The sequence below is a fragment of the Corylus avellana genome, chromosome 1 (genome assembly GCF_965113065.1).
Source record: "Corylus avellana chromosome 1, dhCorAvel1.hap1.2, whole genome shotgun sequence".
NCBI lineage: Eukaryota > Viridiplantae > Streptophyta > Magnoliopsida > Fagales > Betulaceae > Corylus > Corylus avellana.
Genome location: NC_142490.1, coordinates 37,938,565 through 37,962,576, shown reverse-complemented (window position 1 = coordinate 37,962,576; position 24,012 = coordinate 37,938,565). Strand labels below are relative to the sequence as shown.

Below are 24,012 nucleotides of genomic sequence, written 5' to 3'. Positions count from 1 at the left end.
AGTATCAGCATTAACATACAAAATCGAATATTTGTCCATTTAAATTGTATGAGGGAATATTTCAGGTAACCCAAAAATAATTTTTTTAAAAAAATGAAAAGAACTAGAAATATATCGAGAAACGATACTAAAATATTGAATGTGAATAAAATATTTGTCATAACTTGCCAGAGATTTAGCGAAAATAAATTTGAGGAATTTAAGAATGAAGTAGAAAAAACAAATGGGATGTAGATTTTTTTTTTATTTTTTATTAGTGATTCTTGAAAATAAAAAAAGTGGGGTTGTATTCCAAAATTTGAAGAAATTTTGAAGAACCAAATGGGCTAATAAGATCCAAAATTTCCAAAGATTGTCTATAACATCATTTTTTTTTTTTTTTCATTTTAGCTAATAAGACAACATGTGATTTAAAATATGCTAGCTACATACTTTCAATCACATATTACAAATGTCAACAAGTTATTGATCTAAAATTTTTCTAAGAATAAAATTTACAAAAATGAGCCATGTACTTGAGAACTCTTCTCTTTATTCGTTCCATTCAGTTTGCGGGAATGTAATGTTTGTAACATTAAATTAACTTGATAGAGTAGAAAGGTCACCTTAATTACAAGAAGCATATATAGAGAAGTCGATTTGACACATTTGAGATTCAGATTACGCAACAAAGCCTTTAAACTTGCAAATCTTAAACGATTAAACTTGAAGTCCGAATTATTTTGGAACAAAAGATCTAAAATTATAAACTTTTTACAATAAAAAAAAAAAAAAATAGTATGCACTATCTATATATGTTTTAAAGGAAATATCCTAGAACAACAAATACCCTACAAAAGTGTGATTAAGGTTGGTGGATATCTAAAAGAAATTAGGATTATAATATTCTATAATCTTAAGTAGGAAGGCAATGTTTTGAAACAAGCACTGGGATAGAGTAGAGAGTAGAAGAATTCTAAATAGGAATTGTCGGATTTTAAGAATAGGTGTTTCCAAAGTCGTGTGGAAGCACTATGCCTGCAGCCAAATTAAAAGGGACAGAATAAAGAAAAGAGTTCCCTTTATGTTCTTGGGAAGCAAGTTCTTGGCTTCGATATTTAGGCAGTCAACAAGATTTGAGATAGTGCACGAACCCGCAATTGTTTTGTAAAAAGATTTACAAACGGAACAAAGAGGTGTTAGTGTCATACAAAGAAGCAGCCAAGATATGCTGTAAGTTAAAACCAAATTCTGGTCCAATATAATTGGGACTTTAGTTTTAATCTATTAAGATATTAGAGTTTTAAGGCTTGGTCATAGAATCTAAATCTCAACTGCTCCATGCCAACTCCTTTGTATATGCTTCTTGTAATTGAAGTGACCTTTATAATTATGCTATATTAAGTTAAATGCCATTTAAAGTGGAAAGGTGATACATGCCCAAATTTGAAGGGAAGGAATAAACATGGCCATGTGAACTTTATCTTTATCACATCTTTAAGAAACTACAAGAGAGCTAAAAATTTATTTACCATCGGTTCCTCCCACAGTCCGATTCTATGCATAGTGTACATAGCAGTTTGAGTTAGCCACATTTATTCTCTTCTAATTATTATTAGTTTTTTACAATAAATTTTTAATGTTTTAATTTAAGCAATGTCTCCCCTAATTTATCATTCAAATTGCAATGTAACGCTTTCACTAACCAAAATGACAAAAAGTGTCATCAACAAGATAGAAAATGATGTACTTTTCAAGATAATTTTTCTCCATTTGAATCGTGTGAGGGAATATTTCATGTAACCCGAAAATAATAAAAAAAATTAAAAGAAATAGAAATATATAGAGAAATGATAATAAAATATGAAATGTGAATAAAATATGTGTCACAAATTCTGAGAGATTTAGCGAAAATAAATTTGAGGAGTTTAAGAATGAATTAGAAAAAACAAATGGGATGTAAAATGTTTTTTTTAATAAGTGATTCTTCACAAAAAAAAAAAAAAAAAAAAAAAAGAAGAAAGTGGGGTTGTATTTCAAAATTTGAAGAAAATTTTGAAGAATCAAATGTGCTAATAAGATCCAAAATTTCCAAAGATTATCTATGAGATTATTTATTTTTTTTTTTTACATTTTCGCTAATAAGAGAACATGCAATTGGAAATATGCTAGCTAATAAAAACAATTTAACAACTTTCAATCACATATTACATATGTTTACAAGTTATTGATCTAACGTTTTTCTAAGAACAAAATTCACATAGATAAGCCATGTACTCGAGAACTCTTCTCTTTATTCCTTCCCTTCAATTTGCGGGCAGGTATCGTTTGTCAGCATTAAATGACTTTAACTTGATATAGCATAAATGTTACTTTAATTACAAGAAGCATATATAGAGAATTTGGCTTGACGCATTTGAGATTCATATTCCGCAACAAAGCATTTAAACTTGCAAAAATTAAACGATTAAACCTGAAGTCCGAATTATTTTGGACCCAAAAATCTATAATTATAAACTTTTTCCACAAAAAAATATTATGCACTATCTATATTTCTTTGAAAGGAAATACCCTAGAAGCAACAAACAACTTGCAAAAGTGTGATTATGGTTGTTGGATATCTAAAAGAAATTAGCATTAGAATATTCTATCATCTTAAGTAGGAAGACTTTGTTTTGAAGCAATCACCGGGATCCTAAGAGAAAGATTGTGAGAATAAATCCTAGAATAGAGTAGAGGAATTATAAATACGAATTGTCAGATATTAAGAATAGGTGTTTCCAAAGTTGTGTGAAAGCGTCATGCCTACCGCCAAACTAAAAGGGACGGGATAAAGAAAAGAGTTTCCTTTACGTTCTTGGGAAGCAAGTTCTCGGCTTCGGTATTTAGGCTGTCAACAAGATTTGAGATAGTGCATGAAATTTGAATCTCAAGTGCTCCAAGCCAACTCCTTTGTATATGCTTCTTACAATTGAAGTAACCTTTATAATTATGCTATATTAAGTTAAAAGCCATTTAATGAGGAAAGGTGATACATGCCCGAAATTTGAAGGGAATGAATAAACATGGCCCACTTATGTGAACTCTATCTTTATCACATCTTTAAGAAACTACAAGAGTGCTAAAAATTTCTTTATCATTGGTTCCTCCCACGGTCTGATTATTGAGCATAGTCTACGTAGCAGGCTAGCAGCTTGGGTTAGCTACATTTATTCTATTCTAATTATTATTTTTTTTACAATACCTTTTTAATTTTTTTAATTTTTGCAATGTCCATCCTAAATTATCATTCAAATTGCAATGTCACTTTTTCAATACCTAAAATGACAAAAATATCATCAATAAGATACAAAAGGACTTAGTTTTCTTTTTTAATTTTTTATCCTAGAAATGTTATATTTGTCCATTTGAATCGCATGTGGGAATATTTCATGTAAACTGAAAGTAATAAAAAAAATTAAAATAAATGGAAATATATTGAGATATAATAATAAAATATTGAATGTGAATAAAATACATGTTATAACTGTATAGAGATTAAGCGTGAATAAATTTGAGGAGTTTAAGAATGAAGTAGGAAAAAAAAAAATGTGGGATGTAAATTTTGTTTTTTTGTTTTGTTTGTTTGTTTGTTTTTTTTTTTTCCTTTTTTCTAAATAAGTGATTCTTCAAAATATAGAAACTAGGGTAGTATTTCAAAATTTGAAGAAAATTTTGAAGAACCAAATGTGAATGCTAATAAGATTCAAAATTTCCAAAGATTGTCTATAACATTTATTTTTTTTACTTTTTACATTTTACATTTTAGCTAATAAGACTAAATTTGATTGGAAATATGCTAACTACTAAAAACAATTAAACAACTTTCAATCACATATTACATATGTCAACAATTTATTGATCCAAAGTTTTTCTGAGAATAAAATTCATATAGATGAGCCATGATGTGCATGAGAACTCTTCTTTATATTCCTTCCCGTCAATTTGCGGGCAGATATCTTTTGTCAACATTAAATGGCTTTAACTTGATATAGTATAAATGTTACTTTTATTACAGGAAGCATTTATCGAGAAGTTGGCTTGACGCATTTGAGATTCATATTCCGCAACAAAGCCTTTAAACTTGCAAAAATTAAACGATTAAACTTGAAGTCCAAATTATTTTGGACCAAAAAATATATGAGTATAAACTTTTTACAATAAAAAAATAGTATGCATATAACGCTCAAGATAATTATTAAGTTTGTTATTAATAATTTCATAGTAATCTAAATTAATTAATGAGATAAAACATGGAATGATTTAGAATAATAGATATAATAAAATGGGATTAACGGTATTAAGATAATAATTCCTAGTATGATAAATAATTATATGTATGGATAAATTGTAGTTGAAATAAATGGTAGGGGTAAATTTTGCAATTCTAAATAGTTGGGGTATTAAAAAAGAAATAGAATCTTATCCTATGTCACATGTCAAATTTTCATTGGCCATTGGAGATACCTTATCTCCTTAGTTTAAAAAAAAAAAAAATAATAATAATAATAATAATAATAATACAAGTCTTTTGGTGGGCCCCCTGCAGTAGCCCACTTTCCCCCATCCTTTCTTCCTTTCCTTCCTTCTTTCTTTCTCCCTCACCCCTCTTTCTCACGCACACAGCAGCCCCATCCCTTTTTCCCCATTTCTCCTCCTTTGTCTCACTCATTCTTCTCCCCCACACACATACACATGGCCTAGTGGGAGAGAGAACGAACTTGAGTGGGAGAAAGGGAGCTGCTGCCGTGAGAAAGAAAGGAGAAGAAGAAGAAAAAAAAAAAAAAAAGAGGAAAGTGAAAATTTTAGGAGGATTCGGCCAAGTGTACTTGTGAGGTAAAAACTCTAGTCTTTTCTTGTAATTTTTGTTATGTTTGTGAGATTAGAAGCTAGAAATGGTTTGGATTTGTGGGGTTTTGATTTGGGACCGAAAATTAGGGTTCTTGAATGGGATTTTGTTATATTGTTAAAATCTTTAGTTTCTCTTTAAGGTTTTGTCCTACCCATTGGATTCCAAGCTTGAGATCATAATGATTTGGAGGATTTTTAATTAAGCTCGAAAATTGGAGAAATTTGATAAGAAAACCTAATTCATAAAATTAATGTGGGGCTTGTATGTGTAGTAGATTGCTATGCATTGTTCAAGTTGTGGGTTATTTAATTTATGGGTTGAAACTCTAATTTTACTTATTGGTAAAATATGGACATAAACCCTAATTTTATATGGATTGTATTAATTTGGGGCTTTAGGTATGTGAACACTAAAAATGTTGTTTGAATGGGTTAATTACATTTAAAGTGTTAATTAATCCTAGATTTTCGTGGGTTCCATGGAAATTGATAATTATAGGGTTAAGTATAATGCTTAACCTAGAGTGTATGTATATGCCTCAAGATTTAGTGATTTAATATATTACGATGTAGAATCATAGTTCAATGTAACTAAGTTATTAGATAATTAATGCATTAGCTTATATATATGTATTAAATGTAAGTAAAGGATTTTAAGGGCTTTAGTTGAATAGATTTAGGATGACCTATAGAACGTGATACTTGTGGTGCTCAAGTATCTTTATAAAGTATGAGTTGTTAAGATAAGAATAGAGTTTAATTATGTGTTTATGTTGTAAATGCTTAGGTGTCTTGCGGTTGAGTCAAGAGTTCACCGGAGGGTACTCAACTAAACAAGATAAGTATTTTACTTACTGGGCAAAAGATACTATATTTTAAGGTTTAAAATGTGTTTTGTGATGCTTTGCCAATTTAATGATGTTTCATGAAATATTTGATGAAAGGTTTCTATGAGCTTTTATGAGCTTATGAGATAAAATGATGTTTATGTCATGAGTATGATTCTATGAAATGATTCATAAAATAGCATATGAGCATTTATAGCATGAGCATGGATGATATAAAGGAGATAATGTTATATTATGTATATATACGCACGACGGATGATATGAAGGAGATGATGTTATATTATGTATATATATATGCATGACGGATGATATGAAAGAGATGATGTTATATTATGTATATATGTATGGTGGATGTTATGAGGAGATGATGTTATGTTATGTATATATGCATAGCGAATGTTTTGAGGAGATGATGTTATGTTATGTATATATGCATGGCGAATGTTATGAGGAGATGATGTTATGTTATGTATATATGCATGGCGAATGTTATGAGGAGATGATGTTATGTTATGTATATATGCATGGCGAATGTTTTGAGGAGATGATGTTATGTTATGTATATATACATGGCGAATGTTATGAGGAGATGATGTTATATTATGTATATATGCATGACGAATGTTATGAGGAGATGATGTTATGTTATGTATATATGCAAGGCGGATGTTATGAGGAGATGATGTTATATATGTATATGTATGGATGATATGAAAAGATGATGTTGCATGAGCATGCATAGCATATGATTTTATGATAATGATGACTATCAATATGTTTTATTGTTAAGCTAATTAAATTGTAAGTATATTTTCAAATGATGGTTATTTGGAAAGCCTAGTAATTTTTATACTACTAAGCGTCTCTATTTCATGGAGACGGCGGGCTCATAAATCCGCCTGCATCATGGGTGGTGGTGATTCCCGTGGTGAAGGCGATGTGGTTAATGTTGATGCAGGTGCAAGGATTATTGAGGATGACCCAGTAGCTATGTATTTGGGTTACTACAACATTTGAAGCATAGTTGCATCAAATGTTATTTTGTTGGACTAGATAATAACCCGTTTTTGTAGAGCTTACATGTATATCCTTAGACTTTGTTATTTTGTATATGGTTCATGTCGCATGTGAAACTTTTGTATAGCCATTCTTTTGTATGTAAGTTTTAATCACTTAGATGTATTAATCAGCTCTGATGTATTATATTATATCTTAAGTTATTTATATTTTGCTGCAATGATACAAACTCTGATGAATTATTGATGTTGCATATAGCTCTGTGTGGCATATGATATTGTCAAACAGGTTAATGCACGGATTCATGGCATACTACGGTATCGCCATGCCACTGTGACAATCTGCGTTGTTGTGGGTATGTTTTAAAAAAAAAAAAAAAATAGTCTCGTTTTAATCAAGCGGGTTGTCACAATGCAGTATCTATGTTTCTTCTAAAGGAAATATCCTAGAAACAACAAACACCTTGCAAAATTTTGATTAAGGTTATTGGATATCTAAAAGAAATTAGGATTAGAATATTCTATAATCTTGAGTAGGAAGGCTTTGTTTTCAAACACGCACCAGGATCCTAAGAGAAAGACTGTGAGCATAATTCCTAGTATAGAGTAGAAGAATTATAAATAGGAATTGTCATATATTAAGAATAAGTGTTTCCAAAGTTATATGAAAGCGTCATGCTTGCTCCCAAACTAAAAGGGATAGAATAAAGAAAAGAGTTCTTTTTACGTTCTTGGGAAGCAAGTTCTCGGCATCAGTATTTAGGCAGTCAACAAGATTTGAGATAGTGCACGAAATCTGAATCTCAAGTGATCCAAGCCAACTCCTTTGTATATGCTTCTTACAATTGAAGTGGTTTATAATTATGCTATATTAAGTTAAAAGCCATTTAATGTGGAAATGTGATACATGCCCCAAATTTGAAGGGAATGAATAAACATGGCCCACCTACGTGAATTTTATCTTTATCACATCTTTAAGAAACTGCAAGAGTGCTAAAAATTTCTTTATCATTGGTTCTTCTTACAGTCCGGTTATTGAGCATAGTCTACGTAGCAGCTTGGGTTAGCCACATTTATTCAATTCTAATTAATATTTTTTTTTACAATACCTTTTTAAGTTTTTGCAATGTCACCCCTAAATTATCATTCAAATTGCAATGTCACATTTTCACTACCTAAAATGACAAAAATATCATGAATAAGATACAAAAGGACTTGGTTTTCTTTTTTAATTTTTTATCTTATAAATGTTATTTTTGTCCATTTGAATCGGAAGAGGGAATATTTCATGAAACCAAAAGTTTTTTTTAAAAAAAAAAAAAAAATGAAAAGAAGTAGAAATATATTGAGAAATAATAAGATAATATTGAATGTGAATAAAATACGTGTTATAATTGTATAGAGATTAAGCGTGAATAAATTTGAGGAGTTTAAGAATGAAGTAGGAAAAAAAATATGGGATGTAATTTTTGTTTTTTTGTTTTTAATTTTTTTTAATAGGTGATTCTTCAAAATATAGAAATTAGGATAGTATTTCAAAATTTGAAGAAAATTTTGAAGAACCAAATGTGAATGCTAATAGGATCCAAAATTTCCAAAGATTGTCTATAACATTTTTTTATTTATTTTATATTTATTTTTTATTTTTACATTTTAGCTAATAAGACATGTGATTGGAAATATGCTAGCTAGTAAAAACAATTCAACAACTTTCAATCACATCTTACACATGTCAACAAGTTATTGATCTAACATTTTTCTAAGAATAAAATTCACATAGATGAACCATGATGTGCTTGAGAACTCTTCTCTTTATTCCTTCCCTAAAGTTTGCGTGCAGGTATTGTTTGTCCACATTAAATGACTTTTAACTTGATATAGTATAAATGTGAGTTTAATTACAATAAGCATATATAGAAAAGTTGGCTTGAGGCGATTGAGATTCAGATTCTGTATCAAAGCCTTTAAACTTGCAAATCTTAAGCGATTGAACTTAAAGTCCAAATTATTTTGGACCAAAAAATCTATAATTATAGACCTTTTACAAGAAAACAATTGTATGCACCATATATATTTCTTCTAAAGGAAATATCTTAGAAACAACAAACACCTTGCAATAGTGTGATTAAGGTTGTTGGATATCTAAAAGAAATTAGGATTAGAATAGTCTATAATCTTAAGTAAGAAGACGTTTTGCACTACAAGAATTTAGGTCTTTAGGGGCGACTTCGAGTGGACGTTAAAAGTCCTAAAGTGGACACTGTTGACAACAGCGTCGACTTTTGGACCTTAAAGGTGTAGACGCTAATCGTCCGACCTTAATGATCAAATGTGTGATTATCAGCGTCCACTTAAAATCGACCATAATGATCACTTTTAGCGTCCACTTTGTCGACGCTAAAAGTCGCAATGTTTTGACCCTAAAGCTAATATAAACGGAAGGCATAGTCGACGCTGATAATCAACCATTAACGTCCACTCAAAGTGGACGCTGATAGTCAACCATTAACGTCCACTCTGATAGTTAACCATTAGCGTCCACAAAGTGAACCCTAATGCTCCTAAAAAAATTTTAAAAAAAAATTAACTATCAGCGTCCAAACGAAAGTGGACGCTGATAGTTAACCATTAGCATCCACTTTGTCGACACTAATGGTCCTAAAAATTTTTTTAAAAAAATTAACTATCAGCGTCCAAACTGGAATGGACGCTGATAGTTAACCATTAGCGTCCACTTTATGAACGCTAATGGTCCTAAAAAATTAAAAAATAAAAAAAAATAAAAAAAAAAAACTATCAGCATCCAAAGTGGAGTGGACGCTGATAGATGACCATTAGATTCCAAAGTGAATGCTAATGGTCCTAAAAATAAATAAATTAATTAATTATCAGTGTCCAAACTGGAGTGGACGCTGGACGCTAATGGTCCTAAAAAAATAAAAAATAAAAAATAAAATTATCTGCGCTTGATTGCACATCATGTGCAATCGATCGCACTCGACTTGCGCTCGATCGCAGAACCAGAGAACACTGAGCATGATATCGGCTAACAGGAGATAACCACAATATTTCTAACATACATCAGTAACAGGGTACCTCCTATAACTGGATCCTGTTATTTATTGAACGTGTCCTGTTATTTATCTATTAATCATGACAAGAGTAAAAATATTGTACTTTGTTTTGACTGAAACTAAAAATAGTATGCACCATTCTATAGATTTCCCCTATTACCGTTATTTTTTTAAATCAATACAAATCGTCCATATGGAAATGAATAAAGAAAATAGTAATTTGGTAAAGTAGTAATTAACTTTGTCTTGCATGTGTAAGAATCCAATGGCTTGTCCTCTTCTATACAAGTATGACAGTAAGCACATAAATAATCCCAACTTGTGACTACATGAGTTTTTGCATTTGGCTTACCAAAAAACAGAACACACTTGAACAACATAGAGATATATTCCCATGCTGATAATTTGATTAACGAAATGAAAAAATAGAGAAAACCATAAACTGAACTCAATACAGCAATGTCCCTGTTGCAATACTAAAATATCAAGTTTGTTAAATATTGGAGCTTATTATTGTTAGAAATATGCATATAAATGTTATTTCCTAAAGTTTCTGTCCTCTAGTCTGATAGCATCGAAAAGCTCCAATAAATAGTCGCATGATATGCTTTAGAGACTTCGAAGGATAGCAGCAAGTAAATTTTCACAGATCAACTACCATGAGGAATATCAGCAATTGCAATATCACATTTTTGTTCAACATTATAATACAGAAATTAGATCAACTGGAACAGAAAACAGTATACCAAATAAAATTATATCAAATAAACAAGTTCACATATAGAAATTTGTGCTACTTAGAGACACTAAATGCATTCTAAGGTCCACAGTAATCTAAATAAAAGTGATTAAATACCAAAACAAGTTACATAAACCACCTATCTGAAGGGTCTCTCCCAGGCATTTCCACAAAAAGGTCCTGATCACATATAATCTGCAAAAATGTAAGCTTGCATATATGGTGGTTTGCATATAATGGTGGTTTGTCCTAAGTGCCCCATAATTTGGATTTGTAATTAGAAGTGTCCTTGAAATGAACACCATGAGACATGAGTTAACAAATTATGCAAAATATTCAAAATTACTCCTCCCATGCCCGTAAAAAGAAACAAATTTGTTGGCAAATCTTGTGAATGCCAAGTAATTACCACAGATTCTGCCATGCAATTTACAGCCTATCAGAAACTTATGAGTTAAAGAGATCCTGAGTATTTTCCCTCAAAAGCATGGCTATCTCATCACATGCACACACCTTAAGCTTTGCCGAGTAGGTCCCCCTTGCAAGCACACCAGATGGAATCGTCTTCTCCTCTAGGGCGTCCACATATGGTTCCTATTGAGGAGCGAAGGTGCCCAACATTCCTTTGCTTTGATCAACTGACGCCCAAATAGCAAAGACAAAAAGGAAAACCAAAGTAACTAAGGATAAGAATTAAGTTACAAAATATGCACTAAGAGAAATTGGTCATAATGCACAAATTATTTGATATATCATGTTGAAGAGAACGCAAAATGTATGCATCAGAATGACAGAGAAAAAGAAAATATTGCAGTTAATGGCAATAAAACAAGATACAGTAGACTTGTTAGTACCTCCTGTCAATGTAACTTTGCAATTTATATATCTATCCTTCCTAGATTTTGAATAATTATTTTCAAACCACTGGTATTTCAGCTCAAATGATTTCTTCAAGATACAAGTTTTTATATCGGGTAAATAATAATCAAGCAGTAGTTGTTTGAGTGCCAGGTTTTGAGGGTTGAAAAGTGAAGCAACATCCAAGAAATCACTATAAGTTGGATCATTTACGGACGGGCAGCATTTGCTATTGCAAGGTAACCTGCCTTCCTAGTGCTTTCATGCCCGTGATGAGAAAGAAAATTCACACGGATGACCAAAAGTGTACTTTTCACTCCATGCATATCCGGAGGTGAGACAAGATAAAGGGTGTCAAACTAAAACAGGAACCTTGATTTTTGACATTCACTACAAAATCTGTGATTTCCAGGGTTGTTATTGGTTTAGACTCAAATTCATGATTCTCTCTAAAATGCGTGTCATACCCATCAAAGTCGCAATTTGCAAACCAGTCGCAGGGAAAAGGAAAGCATGATACAGATTCAGTATGAAGGCCAAGATCAAATTGTAGGACTTAAATAAACATTAGATCTTCTACCAGCCGCCACTAAAGCAAAATTTGAATTCATAACTCAAAAATTCAGATTCCAATGGAAGATTTATGCAGGTCTTTTCTTTTCTTTCTTTTTTAAAGTTTAACAAATTTTTACAATAAAATTTCAAATGAAATGGACTGCAGTTTAAAAAGTGATGCACCTTGACGTCCCCCTTTCCACACTGTGTTGGTGTAGGTCAGGCCCGAAACTATGTTGTGCAGAACACTGAATGTCAACTTAAGCCGATAGTGCGATCCCTCCCTGAGAGTGAACAGGTCATGACCACTTCGATTGTCATCAATTGGCAAGGGAGTAGTAATCTCCTCAAAGTCATCGGAGATGATCCCAATGGAGTGGAATTTGACTTCAGGCTCCATTTGGCCTAACAATAGCCGACACAAAGTCAAGAAAAGAACCACCTATAATATGGAATACAGATGTGTCAGGAGCATAAGAAAATGCCAACAACAAACCATTTAAATCACTTTCCAAGCAACCAAGCAGCTTCTCTTTCCACCTTCTTAAGCTGTCATCATCCTGCAAAGCAAAATTGGCATTTAAATGAAAACTGGGAGGCTCCAAATACATTGATTAACTAAAGCTAAATGAATTAATTGATCTACAGGATTGCATCTGGATGCCAAACAGCAAAACAAAATGATTTCATTATATTCTCTAGCATCTGAATACACAAAACATCTTAAAAAATGAGCAATTACAAAGACTAAACTCATCACTACAAATAAAAGGGATTAAAAACTTGTATGGAATTGTTCAAGAAATAGTGAAAATGATTAGACAACTAAGAGTGCTATAAATCAAAGAAAATCCACCGGAAGTAAAACTTCACATGTTTTTTAATCATTTCAATTCCATAACACACTAACTTCAGCAATTTTAGGGTCAGTTCTATTGACACCCCTAGGTTTGCAATTTTTCACACCCGCTAGGGTATCCAATTGTTCTCATCAAAGTACTTCTATCCCCTCCATTAAAATCATTAACAACAATTTTTCATATGTCTACTTGACCTTACACTTAGTAGAATATAAATTGGGATTTTTTTTATAAGTAATGTTGTATATATCAAAAAGCGCAATAAAATATTATGTTATATGTCTTTTACATTCCAAAAATAAAGAAACAACCTAGCTCAAGTGTGCCAAATAGTCACGTTAATGCATAGTTGAACGGACGATTGAGTTATCTCGGTCTCAGCTATTCAAGAACCCAAGCTTCAAAGTTCAGTCCCCTTCCCCACATTTTTTAAGCAACCAAACAGAGCATAAATGGGTTTAAAACCCTAAAAACGAAAACCCCATTAAGCAATTCATAGTATTTATCTGTGAAGGAAAATAAAACTACATTCCTTTCTTTTTTATTTTTTTTTTCCAAAATGTAGAGCAGAAAAAGAAGGGAAAACAGAACAAAACCTTGTCTTTCTCAATCTGCTCCTTGAGTAAAACCAAAGGCCCTGGAACATAACCAGCAACAACACCATCATCATCATGATCTTCTTCCTCTTCTTCTTCTTCTACAACCCCACGAACTTCCCTTGGCTTCTCGCCCATTTCCTTTTGCTTCTCTTGTCTTTGATCACCAACACAAGCTGATGAAGACCCTCTTGACGATGGTCCTGCTTCCTCCCCTCTCTTCAACAAAGCCTTGTATGAAAGCTTTCGTCGGTCAAAGTTTGGGAGAGCAGCGGTAGAGTGATCGAGAGTGAGAGTGATGAGAGAGGTGAGTGAGAGGGGTGTTAGGGATTTTGGTGTTTTGAAGGCTTGGGGAAAAAAAGACGGGGTTTATGAAATTTTTGGTCCGAAATTTTCATAAACCCCGCCAATGGATGGCGCTTCATTTTTCACGCTCAATAGCGGTGATCTTAGTCGCCGCTAATGCGCCTTAAATAGCGGCGGGTAATTTTTTTTTTTTTTTCAAAAAAAAAAATTATACTTTTTTAATTTTTATTTATTTTATTTATTTTTGTTTTTCTTTATTTTCTCTTGTAATATGTTTTTATTGTTATAATATTAACTAATAATTTCCGTTTAATAAATCGAACTTGATAAAGATCATTAAGTTGATATTTATCTTATAATTAATTATAAGATCTATACAAAATCCAAAGATAATATAAGATCCATATAACTAATGCACTAAGATAATATAAAAAGCTTATAGTTCAATTGAATGTTCGAGTGAACCTTCAATTTTATCTAGTTTGTTCGATCAATTGATCTTATCATGATCGATCAATTGATTCTATTATAAGCAATCGAACTAATTCACTAGGATCGATTGGATGTTTGATCGATCGGATTTTCGATCGAGCATTTGATTGATCATTCGATCCTACCATGATCAATTGAACTAACTCACTAGGATCGATCGGATTTTTGATCGGATGTTTGATCCTATCACGATCAATCGAACTAATTCACTATGATCGATCAGATATTTGATCGATCATTTGATCCTATCACAATAAATCGAACTAATTCACTATAATCGATCGGATGTTCGATCAAACATTTAATCCTATCACGATCAATCGAATTAATTCATTAGGATCGATCGAATGTTTGATCGATCATTTGATTCTATCACGATCAATCGAACTAATTCATTAGGATTGATCGAATATTTGTTTGATCATTTGATCCTATCACGATCAATCAAATTAATTTAGTAGGATCGATCGGATGTTTGATCGATCATTTGATCCTATCATGATCAATTGAATATCTCATAATTTATATAAAATAAATAATGATATATTATTGGAGGTAAATTTTTGGGAAATAACATTTTAATGCCAAATCCTAATGGAATGAGATATTGCATCAAATTATATGTTCGATGAGTCAAATATTAAATATGTTTTTATTATTAAAATATTAGCTACAAATTTAAAGTTAATAAATTTTTAGTATAAAAGATCATTAATGTGATATTTATCTTATAATTAATTATTAGCTTAAATTTTTAAGATATATAGTAATTTAACATTTTAACGCCAAACCCGAATGGAAGGGGATATTGCATCAAATTCGATGTTCGAAGGGTGAAATTTTCTTGAACTTGTCACTATTGATCTAACTAATATATAAAGATAATACAAAATCCAAAGAGTTTAATAGATCATTTGATCGCATTACGATCGATCGAACTAATGTATTAGTATCGATCAGAATTGATCTTATTAGATGTTCGATTGAACTTTCAATCATGTCAAATTCTATTAATTGTATAACGATTAATATAACTAATACACTAATATAATATAAAATGCTTAGAGTTGAATTGAATGTTAGATCGAATTAATTTTTCATTTTTTATTAGACTTGAATTGAATGATTAGAGTCTAATTTTTCATTTTCTAAAATGAGAAATTAATTTTAATTTTATAAAAGTTTTAATTTCAAATTAAGAGAAAATTTATAATTTTATAAAAGTTTTGAGGATATAAAGGACATTTTATCATTTTTAGATGTTCAATTGAACCTATAATCTTCTAGTTTTATTTGTTTTTTATTTTTTTATTTTTGTACAAGCTCTTTAGCGTCCACTACAGTGGATTTTAAGACTCAATTTTCAGCGTCCGCTTTCAGAGTGGACGCTAATAATATACGTTCAGCATCCACTTTGGGTGGACGCTATTGAGCTTTTATTTTAATTTTTTACAAGCTCTTGTAATACTTACTTTTCAGCATCCACTTTCAAAGTGGACACTAATAATACACTTTCAGCGTCAACTTTGAGTGGACGCTATTGAGCTTTTATTTTATTTTTTTACAAGTTCATTAGCGTCCACTCTAGTGGACGCTAATACTCACTTTTCAGTGTCCACTTTGAAAGTGGACGCTAATAATACACTTTCAGCGTCCACTTTGAGTGGACGCTATTGAGTTTTTATTTTTATTTTTTTAATTTTTTACAAGCTCTTTAGTGTCCACTCTAGTGGACGCTAATACTCACTTTTTAGCGTCCACTTTCAAAGTGGATGCTAATAATACACTTTCAGCGTCCACTTTGAGTGGACGCTATTGAACTTTTATTTTTTTTATTTTTTTACAAGTTCTTTAGCATCCACTCTAGTAGACGCTAATACTCACTTTTCAGTGTCCACTTTCAAAGTGAACGCTAATAATACACTTTCAGCGTCCACTCAGCTTTTATTTTTATTTTTTTATTTTTTTACAAGCTCTTTAGCGTCCACTATTGAGCACCAATTTTATTATTATTATTATTATTTTTCTACTTAATCTTTAGCGTCCACTTTGAAAGTGGACGCTAGTAATGGGTCTTCAGCGTCCACTTAGGCATCAATTTTATTTTTTTTATTTTTCTACCTAATCTTTAGCGTCCACTTTCAAAAAGGATGCTAATAATGGGTCTTCAGCGTCCACTTTTAGTGGACGCTATTGTGCATCAATTTTATTTATTTATTTATTTTTTAATTTTTCTACCTAATCTTTAGCGTCCACTAAAGTGGACCCTAATACTTAGTATTAGCGTCCACTTTCAAAGTGAACGCTAATAATGGGTCTTCAACGTCCACTTTTAGTGGCACTATTGGGCATCAATTTTATTTTTTTATTTATTTTTTTAATTTTTCTACCTAATCTTTAGCATCCACTAAATTAGACCTTAATATTTAAGTATTAGCGTCCACTAAAAGTGGATGCTGAAGACGCAGTAGACGCTAATAATGCGTCTTCAAAGTGGACGCTATTGGGCATCAATTTTATTTTTTTATTTTATTTTTATTTTTCTACCTAATCTTTAGCATCCACTAAAGTGGACGCTAATACTTAATTATTAGCGTCCACCCTCATAGTGGACGCTATTGATCTTTTATTTGATTTTTTATTTTTTATTTTTTTATTTTTTTTATTTTTTGCCAACTTTTAGCGTCCACTTATTGGTCCAATTGTCGACGCTAAAAGTTTTTTTTTGGCCGCTTATATTTTTTCCGCCTCTTGAATAATTCCCGCATGCATATTAGGGTCGAGTTATTAGCGTCCACTGTAAAGTGGACGCTAATATTCATCTTTTCGGTCGACTATTAGCGTCCACTTTGATGTGGACGCTAATACTTAACTATTAGGGGCGACTTTCAAAAGTCATCCCTAATAATTGAGTATTAGGGGCGACTTTATTGTCGCCCCTAATGAGTAAATTTCTTGTAGTGTTGAAACAAACACCGACTCCTAAGAGAAACTATGAGAATAAATCCTAGTATAGATCAATAGAAGAATTCTAAATAGGAATTGTCAGATATGAAAAATTGGTGTTTCCAAAATTGTGTGGAAGCAAATATAGTTGTATGAGATGCACTATGTATTTAATATTAGTCCCGAATATTTAGTTCTAGCATACCCTACATAGTAGAAGCTAAGATTCGTATTTTAAGTAAAGGTTACAAAGGTGCGCGGACTGAAAGAGTGAATCGTGTCCCTAAGAAATTGATCAACTATGAGCAAATTTTTTCAATGACAATCATTATTGAAGTCTATCTGGAGTTTCAAGGGGAGGATATTTTCCCCATGGCCGAGTGGTTCCAAGGGGATCCTAGTAAGGTGAATTCTTTCACTTCTTGATTCTAGAGAACAACATTTTCCTCATAGCTTAAGCTTTTATTTTCTCAAAAAATTGAGAAATTGTTTGAAAGGTCACTGTCTTGGTCATCTTTAATCATCAATGAGAAGACTTGAAGATTTTTCATCCTTGCTCCAGTCATGTTATTCATCATCATGGAATGAAAAGAAAATTCAAATTGCATGCCCAACAAGCCAAGAAGTGGCTGAATTTCTATGTAGGTGCACTAATCTTGTGTCGTTATAATTTCTTTTATACATCTTCCAGCTTAGTTCTCTTGAAGTGTAAGATAATGGGATATTTTTGCTGTGCAATATTTTTATGCACATGATCCTATAGTTACCTATAAACATTGTCTCGTACCTTTAATGACAGGCCTCTTCTCGATCTCCAGCACGGAACAAGATTCTCTTCAGTTAGTTATAGTGGATGGATATTTTTGTCTTTTCACTTTTTGTGAGGACAAAAATAATCATCTACTACAACTAACTGGATATTGTCTCGTTCATTTGAACTGGAAAGGATCCAAATTCCTCCAGCACTACCAATGGCCACGCTTTAATTAGCTTGTCTCCTAGCAACGTGCTGGCTTTATTGCATTTCCTTGCCGGTCGACTAGTACGACCAACAACTCACCAAGCTCGCAAAACCCAGCCTTTACATCCTCTCAGCATAAGCTTATGATTTTACTATAATTTATGTTTTCTTTAATTTGTATGCTCTTTGGTATCAACAACTACAATTTTGTGTTGGCAAGCCATTTTGGATAAACATGTTTATCGTTGGAGCACATGTCCATACAAGTGGCTCCTAGTCTTACTATTTCTATCCTACCAATTTAACTACATGGCTCATGATAACAAAAAGTGAATTATAACTTCCAGGAAAGAAAATTAGAAGTCTACTAACCAAATGACATTAGTTTATTTAGGGAAAATATACTTTAACCCTCGGAATTATCACTACATTTTTATTTATGTGTAGGCACTTTTGTATTTTTCACACCAAAATAGTGAAATACTGATGCAGGGCGATAAGAAAAATATCAAGAATAATATTAGAGCAGTGCTGTTTGACCAGAAATTTACTCGTTCTCAAACAATGGAAGTACAAAAGAAAAGATTTTCACAATTTTCACTGATTGTCAACTTTATATTATGATTTTATTTGTACAATATTTTATTTTATTAAGACTTTATTTACTTTCCTTAATAGGATTAGATTTACTTTAATTATTTCATTTATTTATTAGGATTAGGTTTGCTACTGCTACTACGATTATGTTTACTTTATCTAAAACTATTTTTCTTCTATAAATAGGCTATTTTGCAAGGTAAAAGCAGACTCATTGATTGAATTATTATCAAATCAGAAAATTTTCTCTCAAATACTTTATGCAGTTTTATCTTTCTTAAGAGTACATGCTTGTTTTATCTTTTGATCAGAAGACAAAAACGCTTCTGATTGTGGTTACTTAGTCTTCTGCTACGTTAGTTGATATCAGAGAAGACTTTATCTTGATCATGGCCAATCAGCGCAACGGTGATGAACTTCTCCAACAACACTACTTGTAGTGGAGGGGTTCTTTCGAGAGCCAAATTCATAGGGTATCCGAGTCGGCATTATTCGAATTCAATGGCCAACTTGTACTATGGCAACGACTTCTATAATAATGTTATTCGTGAGAGAGATGTTTCGAAATCCGACTACCAACGATACATCAAGCAATTAGAGGCTCATTGGAGAGTCAAATTCCAAAAGCTCCAGCAGACGGTGCAACTAGAGATGTGCTAGTTGTAGGAGAAGTTTAAATGCATGCAGATGGGTTTCCTTTGCAATCACAGGGACAATGATGCCCAAGATGACTATGGGATCCGAGTGAAACCCGTTCAGTTTCCATATGTTGACAGGTTCTTTGACGATGTCGTAAGTCACATTCAACCTATCTGTAACCATATTCATAAATCTGCAAATAGGCACTCCGCCTATGAAGAGAATATTAATTATGGTGAAAGGGATGTGGAACCTATTAATTTGTTTAAAAAAGTGGAGTTGCCTTTAGAAAAAAAATATGTGCAGCCATAATCATTGGTTCCAATGACTACACGAGTGGAAGAACAACCACCACCTTCTTCACCACTCATGATCACGACATAAATAAAGAACAATGATGATTCATTTGAAGAAAACGATGAAGTTGAAGATGACATACAAGAAGAAATAGTTGGTAGAATTTTTGTGGATGTAGATGAAAATGAAAAATCATATGTTGGTGCTATCTACGTAGGTTTCTCAAAGTACCTTTCTTTAAAAGAGCTACGCATGCCATGTCCCAAAGAAACCTCGATCAGGAGTTTTTTTGCCCCGCTACTCACAATCACCACCGAAATAAAGAACAATTACGATTCTTTTGAAGAAAAAGATGAAGTTGAAAATGGCATGAAAGAAAAAATTGTTGGTGGAATTTTTGTAGAAGTAGATCAAAAGAAAAAATCATATATTAGTGCTATCTCCGTAGATTTCTCAAAGTACCTTTCTTCGGAAGAGTTGCGCATGTCATGTCCCAAAAAAGAAAAATATCAAAAATAATATTGGAATAACGCCGTTTGATCAGAATTTTACTTGTTCTCAGACAATGAAAGTACAAAAGGAAAGATTGTCATGATTCCTGCTGATTGTCAAGTTTATATTATGATTTTATTTTATTTTATTAGGATTTTATTTGGAGAATATTTTATTTTATTAGGAATTTATTTCATTTCCTTAATAGTATTAGTTTTACTTTAATTATTTCATTTATTTATTAGGATTAGGTTTACTATTGCTAGTATGATTTTGTTGACTTTCTGATTGAATTATTATCAAATCAAATAATTTTCTCTCAAATATTCTGCGAAATTTTATCTTTCTTAAGTATGCGAGCTTATTTTATATTTTAATCTGAAGATGAGGACGTTTCTAATTGTAGTTACATCTCGAGTAGCAGCTGACTATGATAGACTTACTTGTGATAGAGAACAGATAACGTCAACTCAAGCTGTGCTTTTGTATTAAACTTGATATAATTTTGTAGAGGAAAGTTCACATAACCCTCTCAAACTACCACTCAATTGACAATGTCCCTCCCAAACTACCAAAAATTGTCAATGTTCCTCCCAATGACGAAATTACCCTTAGTAAAATTAAAAAAAAAAAAAAGTAAATAAAACTTCTAGAAAAAACCTAAAACTAACAAAAAAAAATCCAAACATTGGCCAATTTTTTTTTTTTTTTTAAATCAATTTTATAAGAAAAAAAATTAAAAAATTTCGATTTTTTTTAAAATTTTTTTTTTTAAATTGAAAATTTTAGTTTTTTTTTTTATTTTTATTTTAGTTTTATAATTTTATTTAAATAAAAATTTACGTTTAAAAAATAAAATAAAATTTTCGTTTGATAAAATTAAATTTTTTGTTTTTTAAAACTAAATAAAAAAATGGTTTTTTTTTTAAATAAAAATTTCCGTTTAAAAAAAAATTTAAAAATTTTTGTTTTAAATTTTTTTTTTTAAAAAAAATATTAATTTTAAATTAAAATTTTTCGTTTTTTAAAAAAATCAATTTTTTTTTTTGAATTTATATGGGTATTTTTGTCTTATTGAGAAATATATAAGGGCATTTTTGTCTTATTGCTAGTCTTGGGGGGAACGTTGACAATGTTTTAGTAGTTTTGAGGGGACATTGTCACAATTGAAAGTTTAGGGGGAACATTGTCAATTGGGTGGTAGTTTGAGAGGGTTATGTGGACTTTACTTAAATTTGTATCTTTGACTTTTATTTAAAGGTATGGAGAGGTCTCCACCATTAAGTGTGTGAGAGATAATAAACAAAGCAATTTTTTAATATTTAAAAGCATAAATAAAATGTGGTCGTAATTGAAGGACTATTCTACTCCAGAACATGGCAATTGCTCACGTAAAGTCCACTTAATTGGAGACAAATTTCTTCATGCCACGTATATATGTTTGCATTCATCCATGGCATGCGTGCTTCGTCTACGACTGTTGATGATCAACATATATAATATCAATTACCAAGTCCAATTTTCCATTTAGCCTGCTTCTAAATTGCTTCATTTTTGTGCGTGGTTGCAGCCTTCTCATTTCTATTTATAAGCTTAGGAAATTTCTTTGGATCAAACGGTTGAAAAGGCCTGAATCGAATCATTTAAAACCTTCTAAATACAATGGTTACAGCTAGAAATAAAAATATACATGTTTATTTTTATACCAAGATCTTGCTATCTTGGAACTACAAAGAATGGCAATCTTGGAACTTCCATACATACCATTTGCATTGGTGTAAACTATCGGTTGGAGTTAGCTGCCATATTTAGTAAGAGTTTCTCATCTAGTGTTGAAGGGCTTGTGATCGTAGCATTTTATAATTTGATCTGTCTGTATAATAACCCAATGAATCCATTTTTACCTACAAGCACAACAAAATAATTAAATTGAAAGTGAGATATTTAAACATAACATATTCCTTAGGAAGATTAAAGGGCATATATAGCAGTATATGCTTCTCGATGACTAAAAAAACTTGAAATCGCTCCCAACCAAGTCCTTTGGACCCATCTTTATAGAGTAAACCTCAGATACCTGTAATCGCATGCAAAAAATAAGTATTGCTTAAGTTCATACTCGAACACAAAATCTCGAAGTATAACATACACCATTGAGGCTTCCATTCTAGCTGATGTACCGGACTCATGCTTTTTCGATTTTGCTGCCAATGAAATATATATATATATATATATATATATATATATATATATATATATATATATATATATATTTGAAAAGCATGCTCTTAAACAATAGAAAAAGCTTACTCATCATTCGTGAACATAAGAAACGAAATTCTGTATATATAGACAATGAAGAATGTGAAATTTGTTCGTGAAGTGAAAGTGCAACAGAATTGCAGGGCAAATCTCCGTTGGCAGATAGCCGCACTACAAGAATGCAAAGGCTGAGCCACATGTCATAGTGGCTAGCTGCCAAGGTGATTCCCCTGTAATGCAACTGCACCTGAGCTTGCAGAGATCTTGCCCAGAGATGGACTATATATGGCACCATAGAACAAGCATATCCTGCGGCACAATGCCTGTGTTATAATTGAAGCCTTTCCTTCACTCTACTCTATAAAGCATTTTACGGTACACATATATTCCCCCATATGAAGATTTGATTCTCTTAAAACATCAATAATTTGGAATAACAAGTAGTAGACTTTATGTTGTGACTGGTGCTTTACCATATATATATATGTACTTTTATTTTGACAGAAAAAATTAATTACATTTTTTTTCTCTGAGGAAAGTTGTATTGGAGATTAACATTGCAGGAAAAGAAGACGAGATTCCTCAATTCTTTCTCTTTTGTCCACCTTCACGTCAACTACTTTAATATTTAAATGAGGGCATCAACTACAATACGTACAACTTTCACTATAAGACTAAATAAATAATTCATCCAAAATAAATAAATAAAACTTGAGAAAATAGTGTGACTGAGAAAAGCTGAAGAGAATGAATAAATAAATGGTATAGCTATATATATACTTTTTCTTCCAAATGGAACTTAAAATTGTTTATGTGCGCAAAAACTCGAGGCTGCATTGTCAAAGCTAGTGGTCCAATATATATGCTTGTATTATCCGCTTGAGGCATTTTTTTTTTTTTGTCTTTTTCCTTTATGTAGTTCTCCACTTTTACTTGCTGAGGAAAATAATTCGAAGTAAAGTTATAATGGCGGTTATTGTTAATTACACCGGAAGGAAGACGAACCACTGGTTTCATTGGTTTAAAGAAAATTCTCATAAGATTGGGTATGCAATAGGGCGTGCATGGGTTGACTCTTTGCAATGAATGATTACTCTCAAAAGCCCAATTAGTATTAGTGGCCTTGTGAATTCTACTTATGTCCCGGAGGGGTTAGGTCAGTTCATAGTTCAATTAGTCTTGAGAGAGTGGTTGCGTGGTTCCCGCCCTTCTAGATTCCTCTTGAGGAGTTCTCAACGGGTAATTGGTACAATGGTCACACCTAGTTAAAGTAGCCACATTGGTCATTCCCTCTTGCCCTTTAATTTTGCTTAGAAAAAATAAAAAATAAAAAATAAAAGCGAGACTTAACTGTTTCTCTTTGATCTCATGTTTCGAGCATCTTCAATAATAGTTCGGTATGTACGTAATTGAAGAGGGAAGCAAACATAAATATCTATAAAATTTCAAAAAAAAAAAAAAAAAAAGTAATTAGATAGCCTTTAAAGAAAAGAATAAAGAGTGATGGGTGCTTGATCAAGATGGAAGATCCAAGAGCATGTTCCAAAAATATACTTATCTTCAACATGCACTATCTATGGCTGTCGGCGCCACCTGCTCAAAAGT

At 31.7% G+C, this 24,012-nt stretch overlaps 1 protein-coding gene and 1 long non-coding RNA gene across 2 annotated transcripts; one reads left to right on the top strand and one right to left on the bottom strand.

Moving 5' to 3' along the window:
• The first annotated feature begins 4,592 nt into the window (after positions 1-4,592).
• LOC132171480 (uncharacterized) lies at positions 4,593-6,925 on the top strand. Its single transcript, XR_009439036.2, has 2 exons — positions 4,593-4,854; positions 5,657-6,925. It is a non-coding gene; the product is annotated as an uncharacterized LOC132171480 (long non-coding RNA).
• A 3,649-nt stretch (positions 6,926-10,574) lies between these two features.
• LOC132171654 (rho GDP-dissociation inhibitor 1-like) lies at positions 10,575-13,839 on the bottom strand. Its single transcript, XM_059583028.2, has 4 exons — positions 13,416-13,839; positions 12,456-12,519; positions 12,143-12,364; positions 10,575-11,184 (listed from the first exon to the last, which is right to left on the bottom strand). The coding sequence occupies exons 1-4, from the start codon at positions 13,551-13,553 to the stop codon at positions 11,141-11,143; spliced, it is 468 nt and encodes a 155-aa protein (XP_059439011.2). The 5' UTR covers positions 13,554-13,839; the 3' UTR covers positions 10,575-11,140.
• Positions 13,840-24,012: the final 10,173 nt, after the last annotated feature.